The sequence below is a fragment of the Balaenoptera musculus genome, chromosome 1 (genome assembly GCF_009873245.2).
Source record: "Balaenoptera musculus isolate JJ_BM4_2016_0621 chromosome 1, mBalMus1.pri.v3, whole genome shotgun sequence".
NCBI classification, from domain to species: Eukaryota; Metazoa; Chordata; class Mammalia; order Artiodactyla; family Balaenopteridae; genus Balaenoptera; species Balaenoptera musculus.
Genome location: NC_045785.1, coordinates 94,105,660 through 94,121,892, shown reverse-complemented (window position 1 = coordinate 94,121,892; position 16,233 = coordinate 94,105,660). Strand labels below are relative to the sequence as shown.

The 16,233-nt window shown below is 40.0% G+C and overlaps 1 protein-coding gene across 2 annotated transcripts in view; it reads right to left on the bottom strand.

Moving 5' to 3' along the window:
• NTNG1 (netrin G1) overlaps positions 1-12,897 on the bottom strand; it is a 328,355-nt gene extending 315,458 nt beyond the window's left edge. The window contains exons 1-2 of one of the 2 annotated variants that reach the window (XM_036863847.1): positions 12,812-12,897; positions 5,126-5,893 (exon numbers count right to left, since the gene is read on the bottom strand). In XM_036863847.1, the coding sequence (XP_036719742.1) occupies positions 5,126-5,371 (246 nt within the window). In that variant the 5' untranslated portion in view covers positions 5,372-5,893; positions 12,812-12,897. Of the gene's footprint in view, positions 1-5,125; positions 5,894-12,503; positions 12,585-12,811 lie in introns of those variants that run through there. The other variant, XM_036863855.1, reaches the window with a different exon arrangement.
• Between the last annotated feature and the right edge of the window lie 3,336 nt (positions 12,898-16,233).

The following is a 16,233-nucleotide window of genomic DNA, read 5'->3' as shown; positions in this document are numbered from 1 at the left end:
GCTATATGTTCTGTTCACTTCACACTGCATACAGTAGTCTATAGTAATATTTGTGCATTAGCTCAACAGAGACAAAGGTACTCGTGCACATAGAGAACACTGTCTGGGAACAATGAATGACATGAGGTGGTTTTAAGTTTGGTTAGCCCCACCATAATATTTATCAGCTCCCTCTCAAGGCCTCCTGCATAAACCATGCATGCTATGCCAATGCAGCCTCAACCCAAATCCAGTCGTCCCCTTCCAATGAGACTGCTAGTCTTAAATCCCTTGGAAATGCCATTGGGTCCTGATGGGAAGTAATGGGAAATAAGGTTGTAAACACTCAGATTTAAAAACCAGGTAGAGTTCTTTAGACTTGATGCAATAGATAATAAGGAGCTACTGTTGGCTCCTTAACAAGGGAATACTTGATATAGTGACATATGAGAAAGATTGATCTCTGTGGAACTTAATTCACTGCAAACATAAATTAAACTTTTCTAAGAAGTAAGTCTAAATAATGAACTAAATAACAATGAAGTGTTAATAATGAAGGAATGAAGATTTTTAAAAATTCCATTCTGGCATAATTAAGGGATAAATCAATTCAATGAAAGATGTCACTGTTATTAAACTTCATTCATTTATTAAATTACGTTTCACGTGAACAGAGTGCAGGATTATTTGATTATATGTAAATCAATGTCAATTTCCAGTTTTTGGAAAATTGATACTTAATGCCTTGACATTGAAAACGTAACTAAATTTATCAAATACCTTCTCAAAAGCCACCTGATAGCCACCAGATCGCAACCTGAGCCGATGCCAAATCAGAAATGTAAGTATAGATAGCCCTGAGACTATGCGTCACACTCATTCATCCCACTGGGTTCCTTTAAAATTATAAAACATGAAGGCTTTGTACAACTTTTGTAAATTCCATTTGAACATAATGAAATATGCTCTATCCACAATGCTTACAGTAATTAAAAATGTTTTTCTTAATAGGAGTCTATCTGGAAATAGCACAATATGGAATGATCATTAATAGACCTGCTATGGTGCTTGAATAAATGCCTATCAAGAGCACAGGCACACATTAGTACATTTCCTAAAGAAAATCCATTTTCATTTCAAATTCTGACATTTTATTTAGAAAAATTATACCCTTTCTTTTAATTATTTCAGTAAACATAACTAGGGTATTGTTAACTACGCCTCAGAGTGCTTTATTTTCTCCATTTTTTAGTAATATGAGTCTACATGTAATTAAAGGCGTGCTGCATTAATTATGCCAAAGGTCTCCACGGGAAGCATTTAATGTCCACCTCAGAATATTATGGCAAAATTACATGCACAGAAGACTTTTTAATAATCTTTGTTTCCTAATTTAGATTTGATTGGCTCTGAAATCCATAGGTGCACTCCAGGGCTCACATTTCTACCGACATCAGCACTTCTGTGCCATAAATTGTACAAACGCCCATGACTTCTTCTGTCTGTAGGCTTCTTCTGAAAGCTTTTTGTTTAACTTATCCAGAAAATTAGCTGCAGGCTGGAGATAATTGCAGATAATTTTGCCATTTTTAAGCCACTGGGGTATTGCGTGGAGATATGACAGCTAAGTTTGTCTAAACACAAAGAACAAGTCATAACTTTGTGTTGTCACTTCAGCTTTACACACAGGTTCAGATCATCCTATTTGCTCTTTATGCAAATTGAAACAAATTCTAGTCACTAGATGGTCTGTGTTTTCTGACAAAGCTGTGCTCCCTGAAGCTTTTACGTGGCTGAAGGAAGGACATGATCTATACTAACATGTTATGTCAGCCTAAAAAAAAATGCTTAACCATCTTCTACCCTTCAGATTCTTCCCCCTTAACAAAAACAGAGTTCTTTTAGTCATCGACAACTTACAAGGAATATATCAGATTAAACTAAAAAGAAAATGTATGGCCTCAATATACAAAATTCATGCATATATATGTATATGTGTATATCTATATCTATTTCTATTCCCCTATTTCACTATCATAAGTAGAAATGGCAGAACCTCCCGTAAAACTAATGTTTAAAATGCTGGTACTATTACTACACAAAAATTTAAAATCACTAGATATTAAAGAGTTATTAAGTAGGCTATCCAGGTTAATAAACAGAGATCTGCTGTTAAATGGAATCATGTGGTCCTTTTTCCCTAAAATTTCACTCTAAAGTAAATGTAGCATTCATGGATGGTCACTGGCATATAATGACGGAGGCAATGCAAAAAGCAGCAATACAAACTCTCAGTGCATTGCCGATGAACTTCAACTTTATATAAGATAAATTGGCTATGGGAATTATAGGGTATTTCTCTGACCAAATGTCCCCTCGGTGCTCAGAACTGCTGTAGTCACAGCTAATAAGGGTGTCACTAGCTGAGCAGGTGATTACTGAAACCATTTTGCAGCAAACATTTACATATCAGGGCTAAGCAGTGATTGTGCTTATGTGGCAGCTGCCCTGATGTAATAGGCCATAACGACTCCGCGGGAGCAGGTATGGATGCGTGTGTCAAGGAGGGGAGAATGTGAAAGTCATAACACAAATGACTTGATGGATTCCCATTAGACCTCGGGCTAAGGAGCACCTAAATAGGTCTGATATGACAGCATCCTGAAACAGCTTTACAGCCTTGTGTCAGGAAACCTTACACTAAAGAGTTTTATGGAAAATACAAAACTGCAGAGAGGAAGTGCTGCTATATTAGGTCACTATCTTTGACTTGGTATATAATATGCATACAAATAGTCTCAAACTATGTATTTAAAGTGTAGATTATTAAACCTGTTATGCCAATCAAATGTATATTAAGGAGTCCAAATTAAGCATTGATAGGTAACATCTCACAAACCTCACACTCTCCCATGGAAAACAATTCTGTCCAATGACAAATTTAAACCCACCAAGACTTCTGAATATCTGTATCACAGTAAGATGTAGCCTTTTAAAACACTGTCCTGTGGAGTTTCACATAAACATGTAAAGTACACATATTACTGCACTTGAGAAAGCTGAGGGATATCGTTTTCACTTTTTTCTCTTTTGGTCTCTAACATCACTTAGCCAGTAAACTGGTAGGAATTGGCTTGTTTAAGGACCTTAGACCATGTCACTGTAAAAGTCAGGCATGAGAAGTTCTATAATGCACCCTTTCCCACTCAGGATGGGAGAAAGAGGCATGCTAAAGACCCCAAGTAAACCCTTCAACATGACGGACAGAAGCAGTGCTGAGCAAGCGTTCTCTTGCCAGAGGCTGACACCAGGGAAGCCGCACGTTCAAATCACATGTTGAACACATCATACAGGGCCTATGCAAGTACAAACAGCACTGTGAAAAAGGACCTTTGCTATTTTACTTAGATCTGTAAATTATTAAAAAATTCCAGAAGAGGCATATTGCTACAAGTGCATGCAAACCAATATATAGAGTTAGAGTGTTCTTAATAATACGAAGATTTGGCCCAGAACTCATCCTCTGCTAAGGAGTTCTGGGCCAAACCTGTCACCTGAACAGCAATTTCACCCCAGATTTGCAATGAGATCTTAAATTTGACCTTTTATGAGAGATTATTAAAAACCTTATATAAAGCCAAAAAATGTCCCTGTTCTCTTACGGATTTATTATAGTTTTCCTAACGTGTTTGAATAAACTCCTCTTCTGGAAGTCTCTGGTTTCTAAAAGGCAACTTCTTTGCAAAGCACATACCTGCTACCCAGAGAGACGGTCCTCTCTTTGAAATATTTAGTCTTTCAGAGCACTTTAGTCATAGTGACACCTAACAGCCAAGCTCTTTTTCTCACTCTCCGCAAAATCAGGTTTAGACTATAATTCAAACCAGTCCCCAAAGGCACTTCTGAAAAATGGCAAGCCCTTAGCTTTTAGGTGAAAGCACTGTTTAGTGCTCAGAACTGTTTCCTATTACAAAACCTCTTCTACAGTGCTAGGTCTAAGATGATCTTATGCTAATTGAACTCACTAGGGACTGTGAACAGGTGCTACTTTGATTAATAGTTTTACTATCCGGAAAATGCCAGGCCAAGTTCAAGATAATAAAGTCAGGTAAGGATACTATTAAAATCTGCCATACGATTACATCTGTTACATGGTGAAAAATGGGACCACAACAGTTCCTGTATCAAATAAAGACCACCTATAATAAAAGACAACAACAACATAAACCAAATGAACACACTGTCTGAATTCTTTAGCACATTGATTTACATCATTTCAATCACCAAACTCTTTACGAATACCTTATGGGTATATTTTCAGCAACATCTCTAGTGAAAATTCAATTTGTCACTCCTATATTACCTTTTCACATCCCATTTGCCTTTGCACTCAGAAAAAGACTTATATATACTATGAAAACAACAAATTATCTAACTTTGCTTATCAAAAGGAGAGTATTTGAATTTGTATGCTCCATATCATTACTTTTTCAATAAACATGTTTTCCATATTCCAAACTTTTCTATGGAAAACCACAACCCTTGTAAACAAGAGGCTGCATAAGTTGACAAATAAGACTCTTCTGGAAAAGCTTCTCATGAGGCTTTAGCCCCTGTCTCCTCTTCTGCTTCCCTTCTCACTGGTCTCCTAACCAAGGATTTCCAAACCATAGCAGTTTCCTGATGAGGAAAACCAGGACATCTACTCTAGCCTTGAACTATGGAACATGGGACTAGCCTTAATTTAAATATGTATGTGAAGAAACCTTTGTGTTTTTAAAGTTGGTTTACCAATGGGTTTTATTCTTATGATATCACATATAGCCTAATCATATTCCCAATCTCCAATCTGAAATTTAAACTTCAGTGGACTTTTTTTTTTATAATTTATATTCAGTACACTTGTCTCAGTGAAACCTTTGGTTTGCAGGAAGGTAAGTTCCAGTGCATCAATCACACTGTGCAAACTGTAATTCCAGGTGGTGCAGGCCTCCACTGAGAATGAAGCTAGCCTGTTTAGCACAGATCTGCCACTTGCAGATTCAGCTTATTACCTGAGTTGAGTCTTTACACTTAACACATTTGTGTGCATATACAACATGCCCACACTTAACATGAAATATTCTATTCAAAAAGGTTGTCTCACCATTGCGCAGAACGTCTCAGGAGGGTCTCCACAGGTAATGTCCGGAGGATCCAGTTTCACTTTCAGATATTTTGTCATGTCTGTGGATTCCGGCTGACAGGCCATATAATCCCAAACTTTCCCTTCTTCTGTGTAAATCTGAGTCTTACACACATCATAATGTCCCCACACCAAAGGGTAGGGCTGCATCACTGAGGACACTGTAACCCAAAGGGCATGAATTGACAGGAATCTTGACAAATACATCTCTAAATTCTTGGCAATCTTCGTGGTAACAAAAGCCGGGTTTGCTTATCTGTGGTCTCTATTTTATATATACATGTATGTCTATACGTAGGTAGGTTTGTATCTTTAACAAAAAAAAAAAAAAAAAAAAAGAGGATGAGACTTCAAAGTAGATTCCAAAACTAAAAGTGAAGGATTCGGATATTGCACGTGTTCAGGTATATTGAGGACTTTGGTGGAAACCTAGCATACTTGTGCATTAGGCATTAGCAACAACTTGCAGCTTTTTCATTGTCTTAGAACGTATCTATTAGACTTGGGTCTAGTTTGGTTTTTGTAAAAGATGTCCAGCAGCAGATAATGATTTAGCAAAATGATGGCTCTCCTATTGTACATCCAATAACCCTGGGTGATCCTAGATGCTCACGGCTCATAAGGGTTGCTCAGGCGCACTGAGGTATCAGTATCTGAAGCAAAAGGATGAGTGTCTATAGCTCGGTGTCTGCTTCCCATCAATCATTCTTTTCTTCTGGCACCAACACCCTTTTAGAAACAATAAAAATAAGAGTTATTGTCCCACAATCAATGCATTACAAAATGTATGATATGTTGGCATTTGGGAGGTTTGATGCAATATGAAGCAAATTGGTGTAATATGGACAACATGTACTTTGCTAGAATGAGCAAACCACAGAAATCATTCACATTGGGGAGAATTTTGAAATGAAGGATTTAACACTTCCATAACAAAGACAGATGTTTGTGTTCCAGGTGAGTTACAGGTTTTCGCTTCAAAAATTATATTTCCATCTTGACAAAACCGAGAGCAAGCAGCTAGATTTAAACATGTCTCAGATATTGCAGTGCTGGAAAATCTTCCAGGAGTACAATGGGGGAAATGAGCGCTTTTATAACAATGACAAAGAAGTGATAACTACTTCTATGCCTTTTGTCTCTTAGCAAAGAGACCCTAAAAATCTACAAATTCCTTGTACATTTCTTAGCTTTTGTTAACTGGAGTGAAAACCGGCATTGTTGGCACGAGCCTGTCCCTTTGTATTTGCTCATTATATTGGAAGAATTTAGCATCTTTTGTTTAGTTGCATTTAGTGGTAAAGATAACTTGGCTCCCTGAAAAAATATTCAAAAATAAAACCAGAGGAGCAAATTTTCTTTTCGTAAGAATTTTCTATTCTCTTATATCTTTTTATAGCTATTACATCTGCATTTGCAGTTACTTTCTGTAACAGAAGAAGAGAATTTGTCCCAAAGGCGAATATTATATGCTGCTTTAAAACTAAAAGCTCTGTAGTAAAACGCACAATTTAAAATGCACATATAAAAGGAGCTGAGGGTGAGTTAACAGGCCATGAAGCAGAATAATATGGCACTAATTCTAAGAGAAAATAAAAATTACTGTTTAAAAGTACTTTTGGTTAACTGATAATACAGCCTACATAACTATGAGTACAAGTCATTGGTGAGTTTAACTGGCAACTTTTCTCTTTAGAAATCACTGTCTAAATCCAAACTATAATATTTGGAATCCAGGTGTAAGAAAAGTGTATTTGCTTAATTAGTTGGTTTATATTGTCATAGTCCCAATAATTAACTATTTTTTAAATGTAAAAGGACAAAAAAGCCTACAGTTTTAGGAAATACCATTATAGACCCTTCAATTCACACTAAGCAGTTTAAATATGGAAGTTCACTATCCTCACAAAATCTTATAAAAGGAATTCACTATATTTAAATAATGTACCATCTTAAAATGAACTAAGCCACAGAGACTATGAAATGCCAACAGATGGCTGAATTGTGTTTCCATAGCAAAGTAATTTATAATAATTGCTTTATGGATACAAGTGCAATTTTCATTATATTCAATTCATAAAATGTTATCATACTGCTGTAATTTGTGATATTTTCTATTAGGAAAAGTGTTGAATATTTGAGTTACTATGAAGCAATAATTAGCAGTTTGTCTAAACATGTATAAACTACAGATTTGAATCTGCCACTTTCTTGTAAAGACTATATAGTGTTGAGTACATTTTGAAATCTAAACCATAAAAAAAAAAAAATCACAGAGAAGCATGTGTTGTGGCTACTACAGCCTTCTGCTTTTTCGGGATTCATTAGTAATTTAAGTTGATATTTTCAGAAACAGCAGACATTTTGACAATAATCCGAAAAGTATTAAAATAATATAAATTTACATTTTCTAGATGCATTTTTCAACTTCATTTACTACTTTATTATAATAAGAACAAACACTTTTGGGGGGGAGGATGAAGGGGAGGGGAAAGTAGGCCTTATAACTGAAGCAGTGTAAAATCTACTACACCAGAAATTATTAACTTAAATTCTTAGTTTCAAATACATAACAACTTATTTATCAAGAACCACACACTCTTGAAGACCTGTAATGAACTGCTTTGAGTTTGAAATGAGTGAGCACTACAAGCTAATTTTTAATATTATTTTTTAAATATGACCTTAAGTATATATTTGAATTCTCTGAGATTAATCATCACATTTTTTAATCAATAAATACTATCCCCCTAATCTATTTATTCTTGGCTACTGTCTTCATCCACCTTTTGCCTCGCTTGAATCACAAAATAAAGGATGACCGTATATATGTATGTTAAAAATTTGGACACTAGGGAAATGTATGGGAACCTGTTACTATTTCCTGACACAACAGCAATCCCAGTGTAATGAATTCTCATTAAAGTACACCAGAATTATAATGATGGTCATTACACAGAATTATGGACTACATCATTGATTGAATTTAGGAAACTGACAAAGAAAAATGCAAAGGAGTGCAAGACATTTGAATATTAGGCGGTTGCAGGGCTGTGCGACAGACATTCTTGACAAGAAGCAGCCAATTATAGCTTAAATTTCTGGCACATAACCAGTTGTGATTAACAGTTTTCCATTACATTACAGACATATTATTAATGTATTAAAAATTTCAAGCTTTGGCAAGCACTAATATGGCATGGCTCAGTCAAGTCTGCAGAATTTACATTTAATGAGCTCCCATTGACACAGAAAAAGATATTGACCACAGCATATTACAGATCAGGAGGAGAGGGTCACTAAGTTGTTCTTTAACGTAATTATTTGATTTCATTCCAACTTTTATGTTTGTAGCATCACTTAGTGCGGATCCTTCACGTTAGGATCGCCTTACTTTTCAGTGCCACATACATTTCAAAGAAAATTCTCTTAATTTAAAATTAGAAAGAAATTAAATCTGTGAACTTCCATGACACACAATGGAAAAGAAGCCTCTGTCAAAATCAGGAATTTTCTATTAAAGTATAATTATGGAGTTTTCAAAGAAAATAAAATGATTTTAAAATAGGATATTATTTACCCCTTAACCTCTCTTACCTAATGGCACCAGTTCCCATCTGGCTATGCTTTCAACTAGGTTAAAATCACCAATAGCTTCTTAAAAGCTAGGTCATCACAGCAAATAGCCAGGCAAACCAATTATGAGAAGGACAGTCAATGACATATTTGGGGATTTAATATACTAAACCAATCCCTTCTTGCCCATAACTGAACTAATTGCCAAGTAACGTGGGCTTTGAATTTGTCTCAGGTGTTTGTATCACGTAAATGTGAGCAGCTTCAGAAGAGCTGTGCGCGGCCCCGGTTCTAGTTCTTTACTTTGCGAACCTTGGGAACTCACTGTAATCAAATAGTGCTATCATCTCTACCTGTGCACTAAAGTTCTGGGAAGTCCTCTTTGATAGAAATACCCATTAATATGCCATGAGTACTCCATAGACCTCTGACTGGTATATAAATTTGCAAAGCCGCTGTGAAAATACAAAGTTACATCATGCCCTCAAGTTGATAGATGTTACTGATCTGGACTAAAATGGGCTATAAAATGGCTTTGCATACAAGGAACATATCTTTTTTCCAGGATTCTGTAGCTAATTCCCTTCCACTTTGGGTTAACTTTGCAGAAGGTATTTCACAGGTCCTTTCTTTCATTAGAAAAGAAGCCTCCTAAACATTACATGGAAGTAACAATGATCAAAACTATAGACAATTACATTCCAAAAACAACTGACAATTTCATCAACAGAGAGGAAAATATTGACAGTAAATCCACTAACTCTAGCTGGCTCTCGGCATTTGTTTTACTGTATAATCTCGCTAGAAGGAGGAGGTGGTGATAGTAGGCTATTTATTCCATAAATACTCAGCTCTTCAGGGGCACCTGAAATAGACAGCTATTGACTCATTCCTCATAGACATTAAGAATTTTATAAATATGCATGTTTCTGAACGGGAAGGAACAAAAAGAACATTGACTATAATCATATTCCATTGAGTGAAAAATATAAGGAGATAAAGACATATCCAAATTCCATAACCTATCAAAATTAGCAGCTTCCAACACTGTCATAACGAGATTGACTAGATGAGATACTTAACATATACTGAATGCTCTTTGCATTTATTTGTTGTGAAGAAAGCATTTTCTAGTCGTCTTAATGGGAGATGGGAGTCATCTTAATTTGCTTCTATCCTTTTAACTGCCTTTCAAGATATAAGGAATTTAACATGTACTGCAATATCATTGGCATATTTTACTCATACTTGATTGGGTATTATGAGCAACTGCCTATCATGAGATTCTTAATAAAACCAAATAACACACCTTAGGATTTGGAAGATCTCTGTTTTCACCAAGAGACTAATGATTAGGGAAATTAGATAGCATATATTTTGCAGGATGTTTGGGGATGGGATAATACATAAAATTATTTCAGAATCAGCTAAGTCTAGAATAAATATGCTATTTCATTAATATAGAACAACAAATCTTTCATTGTCATGTAGAGAAGTTCAGAAATCCAAGGTTTCGAATACATATTTGAGAAAATCTACACCCACCTAAAGTTTTGAAACAAAACTCTGGATTCTGAAGATAAAATTATTTTTAAAAGTATGCTAAATCTCTTACTGACCTATACACACACATTCATACACACACGTTTTTCTGTTAACATACAATTAATTTTCTGAGTTGTATGAAATTTTATTTCTTTCCAAGTGATTTGGTGTTTTTGTAACTCTAAAACTCTCTCTACAAATCCTTACAACAGTTAGAAAGCATATCAACTAAACGTGTAATAGTTTAATTTTTTTTTAACATTACTACTTGATGTTTTTTCAGAATAATAACAGAGGCAAAGACAAGTATATGCACCACTTACAAATATACAAAAGGAAACAGCAAAATACATTAGCCTCCTCCTAAAAAACCTAACCTGAATCATTTTAGCACACCTACCCAGTGAAAGCTGACGAAACAAAAATAGGAAAAACAGCCTTATGTGCATATAAGATCAACTGTTTTCTTACAAAATATTAAGATTATCCTTTTAAAATTTCACAATAGGAAGTATCACCAAATTAATAGCCAACTATATGGAATTTTGAATTCCCTCATGTTGGTCTTCAGTGGTGAAAGAGACCTTATTTCATGGCACCCAGAAAAGAAAAGGAAAATAGATCCCTTAGGTCTGTTAAGCTAGGACAACCTGCTGTGTGAACTACTTGAGACATTGTTTCTTTGCAAGCTGATCCACATGCAAAGAACCAAATTTCATCTTAATGAAAAACTGAAAGTTACTTATCTTCCAAAAGAATCTTGAACAGTTATGGAGCTGATTTTCCTTTGCCAAAGAGAAAAGGGATGGGGAGCATTTAAGGCAGTCAAAGTTACAGTTCAAAATACTTAATTAATGAAACCTGGGGTTGTTAATTCCCCAAGGTTTTTTTTAGAGATGATCTCAAGGACTAGACAAATCAGAAAAACCTTGCCCCTACTGCGAAAAAGAAAATTTCTGGAAAACTTTTTTCTAACAAGCTGAACCATTAAGTGTATTTGAATAAATGATTTTATTAGAAGATTCTTCTGTTTTGTTCCCCAATTCTGTAAGATAAGAAAACTTTTAGTATTTTCAGTCATAAAATAGGGCCTTATTTCTAGAGCAAATCTACTGCCAGATCCACCATATGTTTAGTGGAATTTTGAATCTTACTCAGAATTTTCCATTCCAAAGATTGACAAACTGTTATGATAATGAGTGGTTCCATTACCATTCCCTGGGAAGAATGGGGGAGGAAGTGGGAAACAAAAGCCTCTACTCTCTGGAAATCTATACCCGATGCGAGGATGGAAAAGCTACCTCCAGCTTTTCCAAATAAAGTTGCTTAAAATCTCCGCTAGAAATTTTCCTCCCCTGCCCTGTAAAATGACAACCTCCTGAGTGGATTTCTGGAAAAGATAAAAAGAAAAAAAAAAAAAAAAGTCCGAGCGAGGTTACTAAAATAAACAGCAGAGGGCGCAGTTTCTTTTCTTATCTAAGTTTTCCCGTGTCTGAATCACTTAATTGGTTATTTTGGGCCCAATAATATTCAGTATTATTTGTATTACATATAGATATCCACAGATCCATACAGGAGAGCAATTCAATGTCTCTAGCCGAATCCATCAACCCCTGAGAAAATATTCCAGACAGCATTCCTACACCAAGTCTTTCCCTCTTTCAATTTTCCCTTCTCCCCAGCTGCACGACATGGGATAGTAATGCTTTAATCTCACACCAATAAAGGAGATTAAAAGAAAGGAACTTCAAAAGCTCAGTGTGGCCACCAGCTCCACAGGGCCGGCAAGAGGGCAAGTTTTTTCCCCAAGCAAGGACAACTGGCAAAGCAAGAAAGAAGAAAAAGAATAAAAGAACCCTCCGATGCGTTGTGTGCGGTCAGGTGTCGGGGGTGGGGAGGGGGGAGAGCGAGCTGTGTATCTGTGATTCCAGGCACTGAGTACAGCACAAACACACATGTTACCTGCCCGGGGCGCACACCAGGAAGACTTGTGTCTGGGTGTGAGAGTGTGCGGGGTGTGCGCGCGCGCGCTGCCTCCACAAGGCGCTTCACAAAGTTCCTCGCCCACCCGGAGCCTTCCCTCCCGCCCGTGGATTGCGCGGCGGGCCGGGGGGGCGGAGGGGGGGTGTCGGGGGGAGGGAGGGAGGAAGCCGGCGGGGAGAGGGGCAAAGGCGGAACGCGCGGGTCGCGGCGGGAGGGGGAAGCCGGCGGCACTCACCGTGAGGCCCGTTCGCTAGGCGCCCGGCGGGAACCCAGCCGACGGCGCGGGGCGGCGGCCGAGCCCAGCCTGGTGCGCCTCGGGCGGCGGCCTCGGCAGCGGAGCCCCGGGCGGCGCTGGGCGGGCGGCGGCTGTTACGCCGAGCCTCCTCAGAGCGGGCGGAGCGGGAGAGCTAGGGGTGTGGACCCGAGCGCCGCGGCCCCGCCGCCGCACCCCCCGGGGTCCAGGTTGCGCCTGGCCGGCGGCGGCAGAAGACCCAGCGGACCCGAAGCCCCGCGCCCGGCCGCCACTACCCGCCGCTTAATTACCTTCGCCTCCGGCCCCGGGGAGTGGTGGGAGCCTCCGCGCGCAGCCCCCTCTCGGAGCCCTAGCCGAGAGGGGGAATTCCTTCCCGTTGACGTCCTCTTCCGAAATGCAAAAGATCAGTGACTTTGACAGGTAGATGAGGGGGAGGGAATAGGGGCGGGCGGAGAGGAAGAGAGGATGAGAAAGGTGCCTCTCCCTCCAAAAATGTAGTGATATTAATAATGAAATCGCAGCCTTCGGGAGGTCTTGCCAGCCCAGTCCTCTGCTTGCCGGCTCTCCTCCGCGCCTCCTCGCGCCACTGCCTCTGCCACTTCTCGCCTTAAACTTTTACTGAGGGATTTTTTTTTTCTATTTTTCCCCTCTATCCTTTTTTTTTTTTTTTTTTTTTTAAGCTGCAGGACGATTTCCTGATTCCCGGGGATCAGAACCAGCGGCCCGGTGGTTCTACCCCGCTTGGCACAGGTTTCATTGTATTTCAGACGAAGACGTTGAGCTTAGTCAGAAGGGACATAAATCAGGACAATTAGCATTGGCGCCAAGAAGATCCTCTAGTACCAATTTCGTCCGGGCTTCCTTCGCGCATTCCTCCACTCAAGTCAGAAATGTCACTGCACATAGCGTTGATGGTTGCGAGACGCGACGCACCCAAAGTCCATTTGATGAAATATACATGGCCTACGATGCTTCTGGATTGCGGTTCACTGGCTTCCCGACCCCGCCCGCGGCTCCTGGCCGGACCCGGCTCCGAGCCGGCAGCGAGCTCTCTGCAAACTTAGGGGCGAGTACGAATCAGAGTGAGCGCAAGGGAGGGCCTGGGAAGAGAAGGAAGCAAGCCGGGGGAAGCTGCAGCCCTTGGAGGGGTGGCAAGTACGTTTCACTTAAAAGCAGATCTTCTGCAACTGCCAGCAAGTGGAAGGATTGCAAACCTTATACTACCTCGAGACCTGGGCGCTCCGAGCGGTCCTAACTCCGTCCTGCTCGCTGTTGCGGCTGCTGCTCTAGCCGCCGCTGCCGCCGCTCCAGGACCTCGGGGTACTGAGGCTCAGCGACTCCCCTTCACCTCCGCCACATCTAGCTTGCCCACACGAGCGCGATTTCTACTAACTCTTCACGTACCTTCCACTCATAACCTCGCCCGTCCCATCCCTCACTCCTGGCTGTCCTCTCGAAAACCGCTCCTAAGCACACCCCTCGCTCCTAGCTGTGATCGCAACAGTGTTTTTCAACCAACAATTCCCCTGCCCAGCCAGCGGCCCCTACAGCGCAAGCCTCAAACCTCCTTATTTAGAAATTCATTCTTCTTCGTAAAGTTGAAGAGAGAGCTGTGGTTTTCTGGCCTCCTCGCCATTCTGAAGAGAAAGACAAATGCCCCCCGCCCCAAGACTTCCTTCCCCAGCAGTGGGGCTCAAACTTACCCGGGATCACTCTCAGCTACACACTAATGTCAAGGGAAAAAAAAAAAAATCCAGACTGACTTACATAGGGACAGACTTTAATTAAAAAGAAAGACTATTGCAATAGGGAGAAAGCTCTGATCTCACAAATCTGCAAGCATCTCAAAATCAAACAGAAACTGGGCTTTTGTATGGTTAGGGGCATAAGCAGTAGGGAAAGTTGGTCAGATGAGAGGGCGTAAACCACGGTGTGACCAGCTGGTTTGAGAAGAAATGTGTCTCTGTGATCCACCAATTTGGGGGATAAACTGTAAAGAAAGCATGTTCTGCGTTTATAGTATTTGCTTGGATTTGGGGGCCGGTTCAGGGTCCTGTGTGGAGGAGAGAAGTCGAACTCCAGTTTGTTAAAGACAAAGCAGAGGGTAAGAAATGGGCAACTGGGGACACTTGGTCACTCACTGCATGCCTCACAATGGAAGCACTGAACTAAGTGCAGAGCGGTCATTTTTTTGCCATGACTCGGGGGGGGGCAGGGGGGGTGGGGTGGTGGCAGAAGGTGCATAGGGAAGAAGCGTGTTGAACTGAGCCCATCACCAGATCCTTCTTGGCCCTGAGCAGCCAGGAAGGAGACAGGGATTCCAGGCACCCTGGACCCTCCAACCCCTGAGAGGCCATGATGAAGCCTTTCTCCCTTGACTCCCTCCACTGCAGGAATCTGTGATTTCCTTGCCTTCCTCCTCTCCACCTCTACATTCAAGCACTGTTATTGAAGAAAGGGGTTACCTGCAGGGATAAAGTCCTCAAAGGCATTCTTAGACAGTGGCAATGCCTGGCTCGTCGTCCACTCTCTGCCCACGCTCCTCCAGGGTCAAAATATCCTGATTACAGGGAGAGGCCACTCACCACCTAACCCTCCCTCATAGGCTGCCAGAGCCTCGTCCCTTCTGAGAAGCCAGTACAACCTGAGAAACAACACCCAAGCAGCCCCCTCACTTCTCAATGGCATCCTGGCCTGAGCACTGACATACAGACAGCTCTCATCCTTACCTTTTCCTCCTGCCCTTTTCTCTCAAGCCAGGAAAACTCCTTTTGAGTTCCCATTCTCAGATTTGTCTGATCTTTTCAGGTGTTTCTCCAGTAAAAAGCAAAGGAAAGGAACCTGTGCAGAGATTAGGAGTCTAGGATATACCAGGATCTTTGTGATATTGGCTCCCAACCTGGAGAAATTTCCCTTTCAGCTGTCAAAGTCTCAGAACTAACCTCCTTCCCCCTCTTCCTATACTACAACTTCCCTCATTCCCAGGTCCCCTTTGACTAAGAAGCAGACATCAGGCCGAAATAAGTCCAATATGTGAATGGGGACCCTCTCCAGGTAAGTAGCTTCTCCCACTCCAAGAGTGATAGTCTTCCAGAGGTGAATTTTTCTCTCAAACATCTGCTCTTTTCTTTTCATACTCAGTAAATCACCAACCAAACAAATGGATCTAAACTCTGAGCAGGAAATCTGAATCCCTGAGGAGACTTTTCAATATTAAAACCCCTTCTCCTCCAGATCATGATCTCTCCTCTTAGTGGGGATGGGTGGGAAGGACTTTTTCTCCAAAAAAGCTCTTTGGGTGGATCTGATATACTTCCTCAAACTGAGAATCTGTTAATTTACATATGAAACCAGCTTTCCTGAATGTATCTTTGTGCATTTGTTTACATAATACACAACAATCAGAAATTTACTTTAGGTATTTTCTTGGCATCTTTTCTATCATCCTTTACTTTCTCCACCTATGTGTATGTGTGTGTGTGTGTGTATATATATATATATATTTAACTTTCTTTGGAAAGAATGATTTTTCTGTTTTTATTTAAACTTTCAACTCTACTTTTTTCTGTCTCCTTTTAGAGGAGAGTTATTTAATCTTTCAGTTCTCTGACTTCAGATCTCTGGCTGGTTTCCTTGCATTCCTCATTCTTCTTCAACTTAGATTTTCATCTATTTGTAATTCTGTTAGGTCTCTAACTCTTGTTCATTTTTC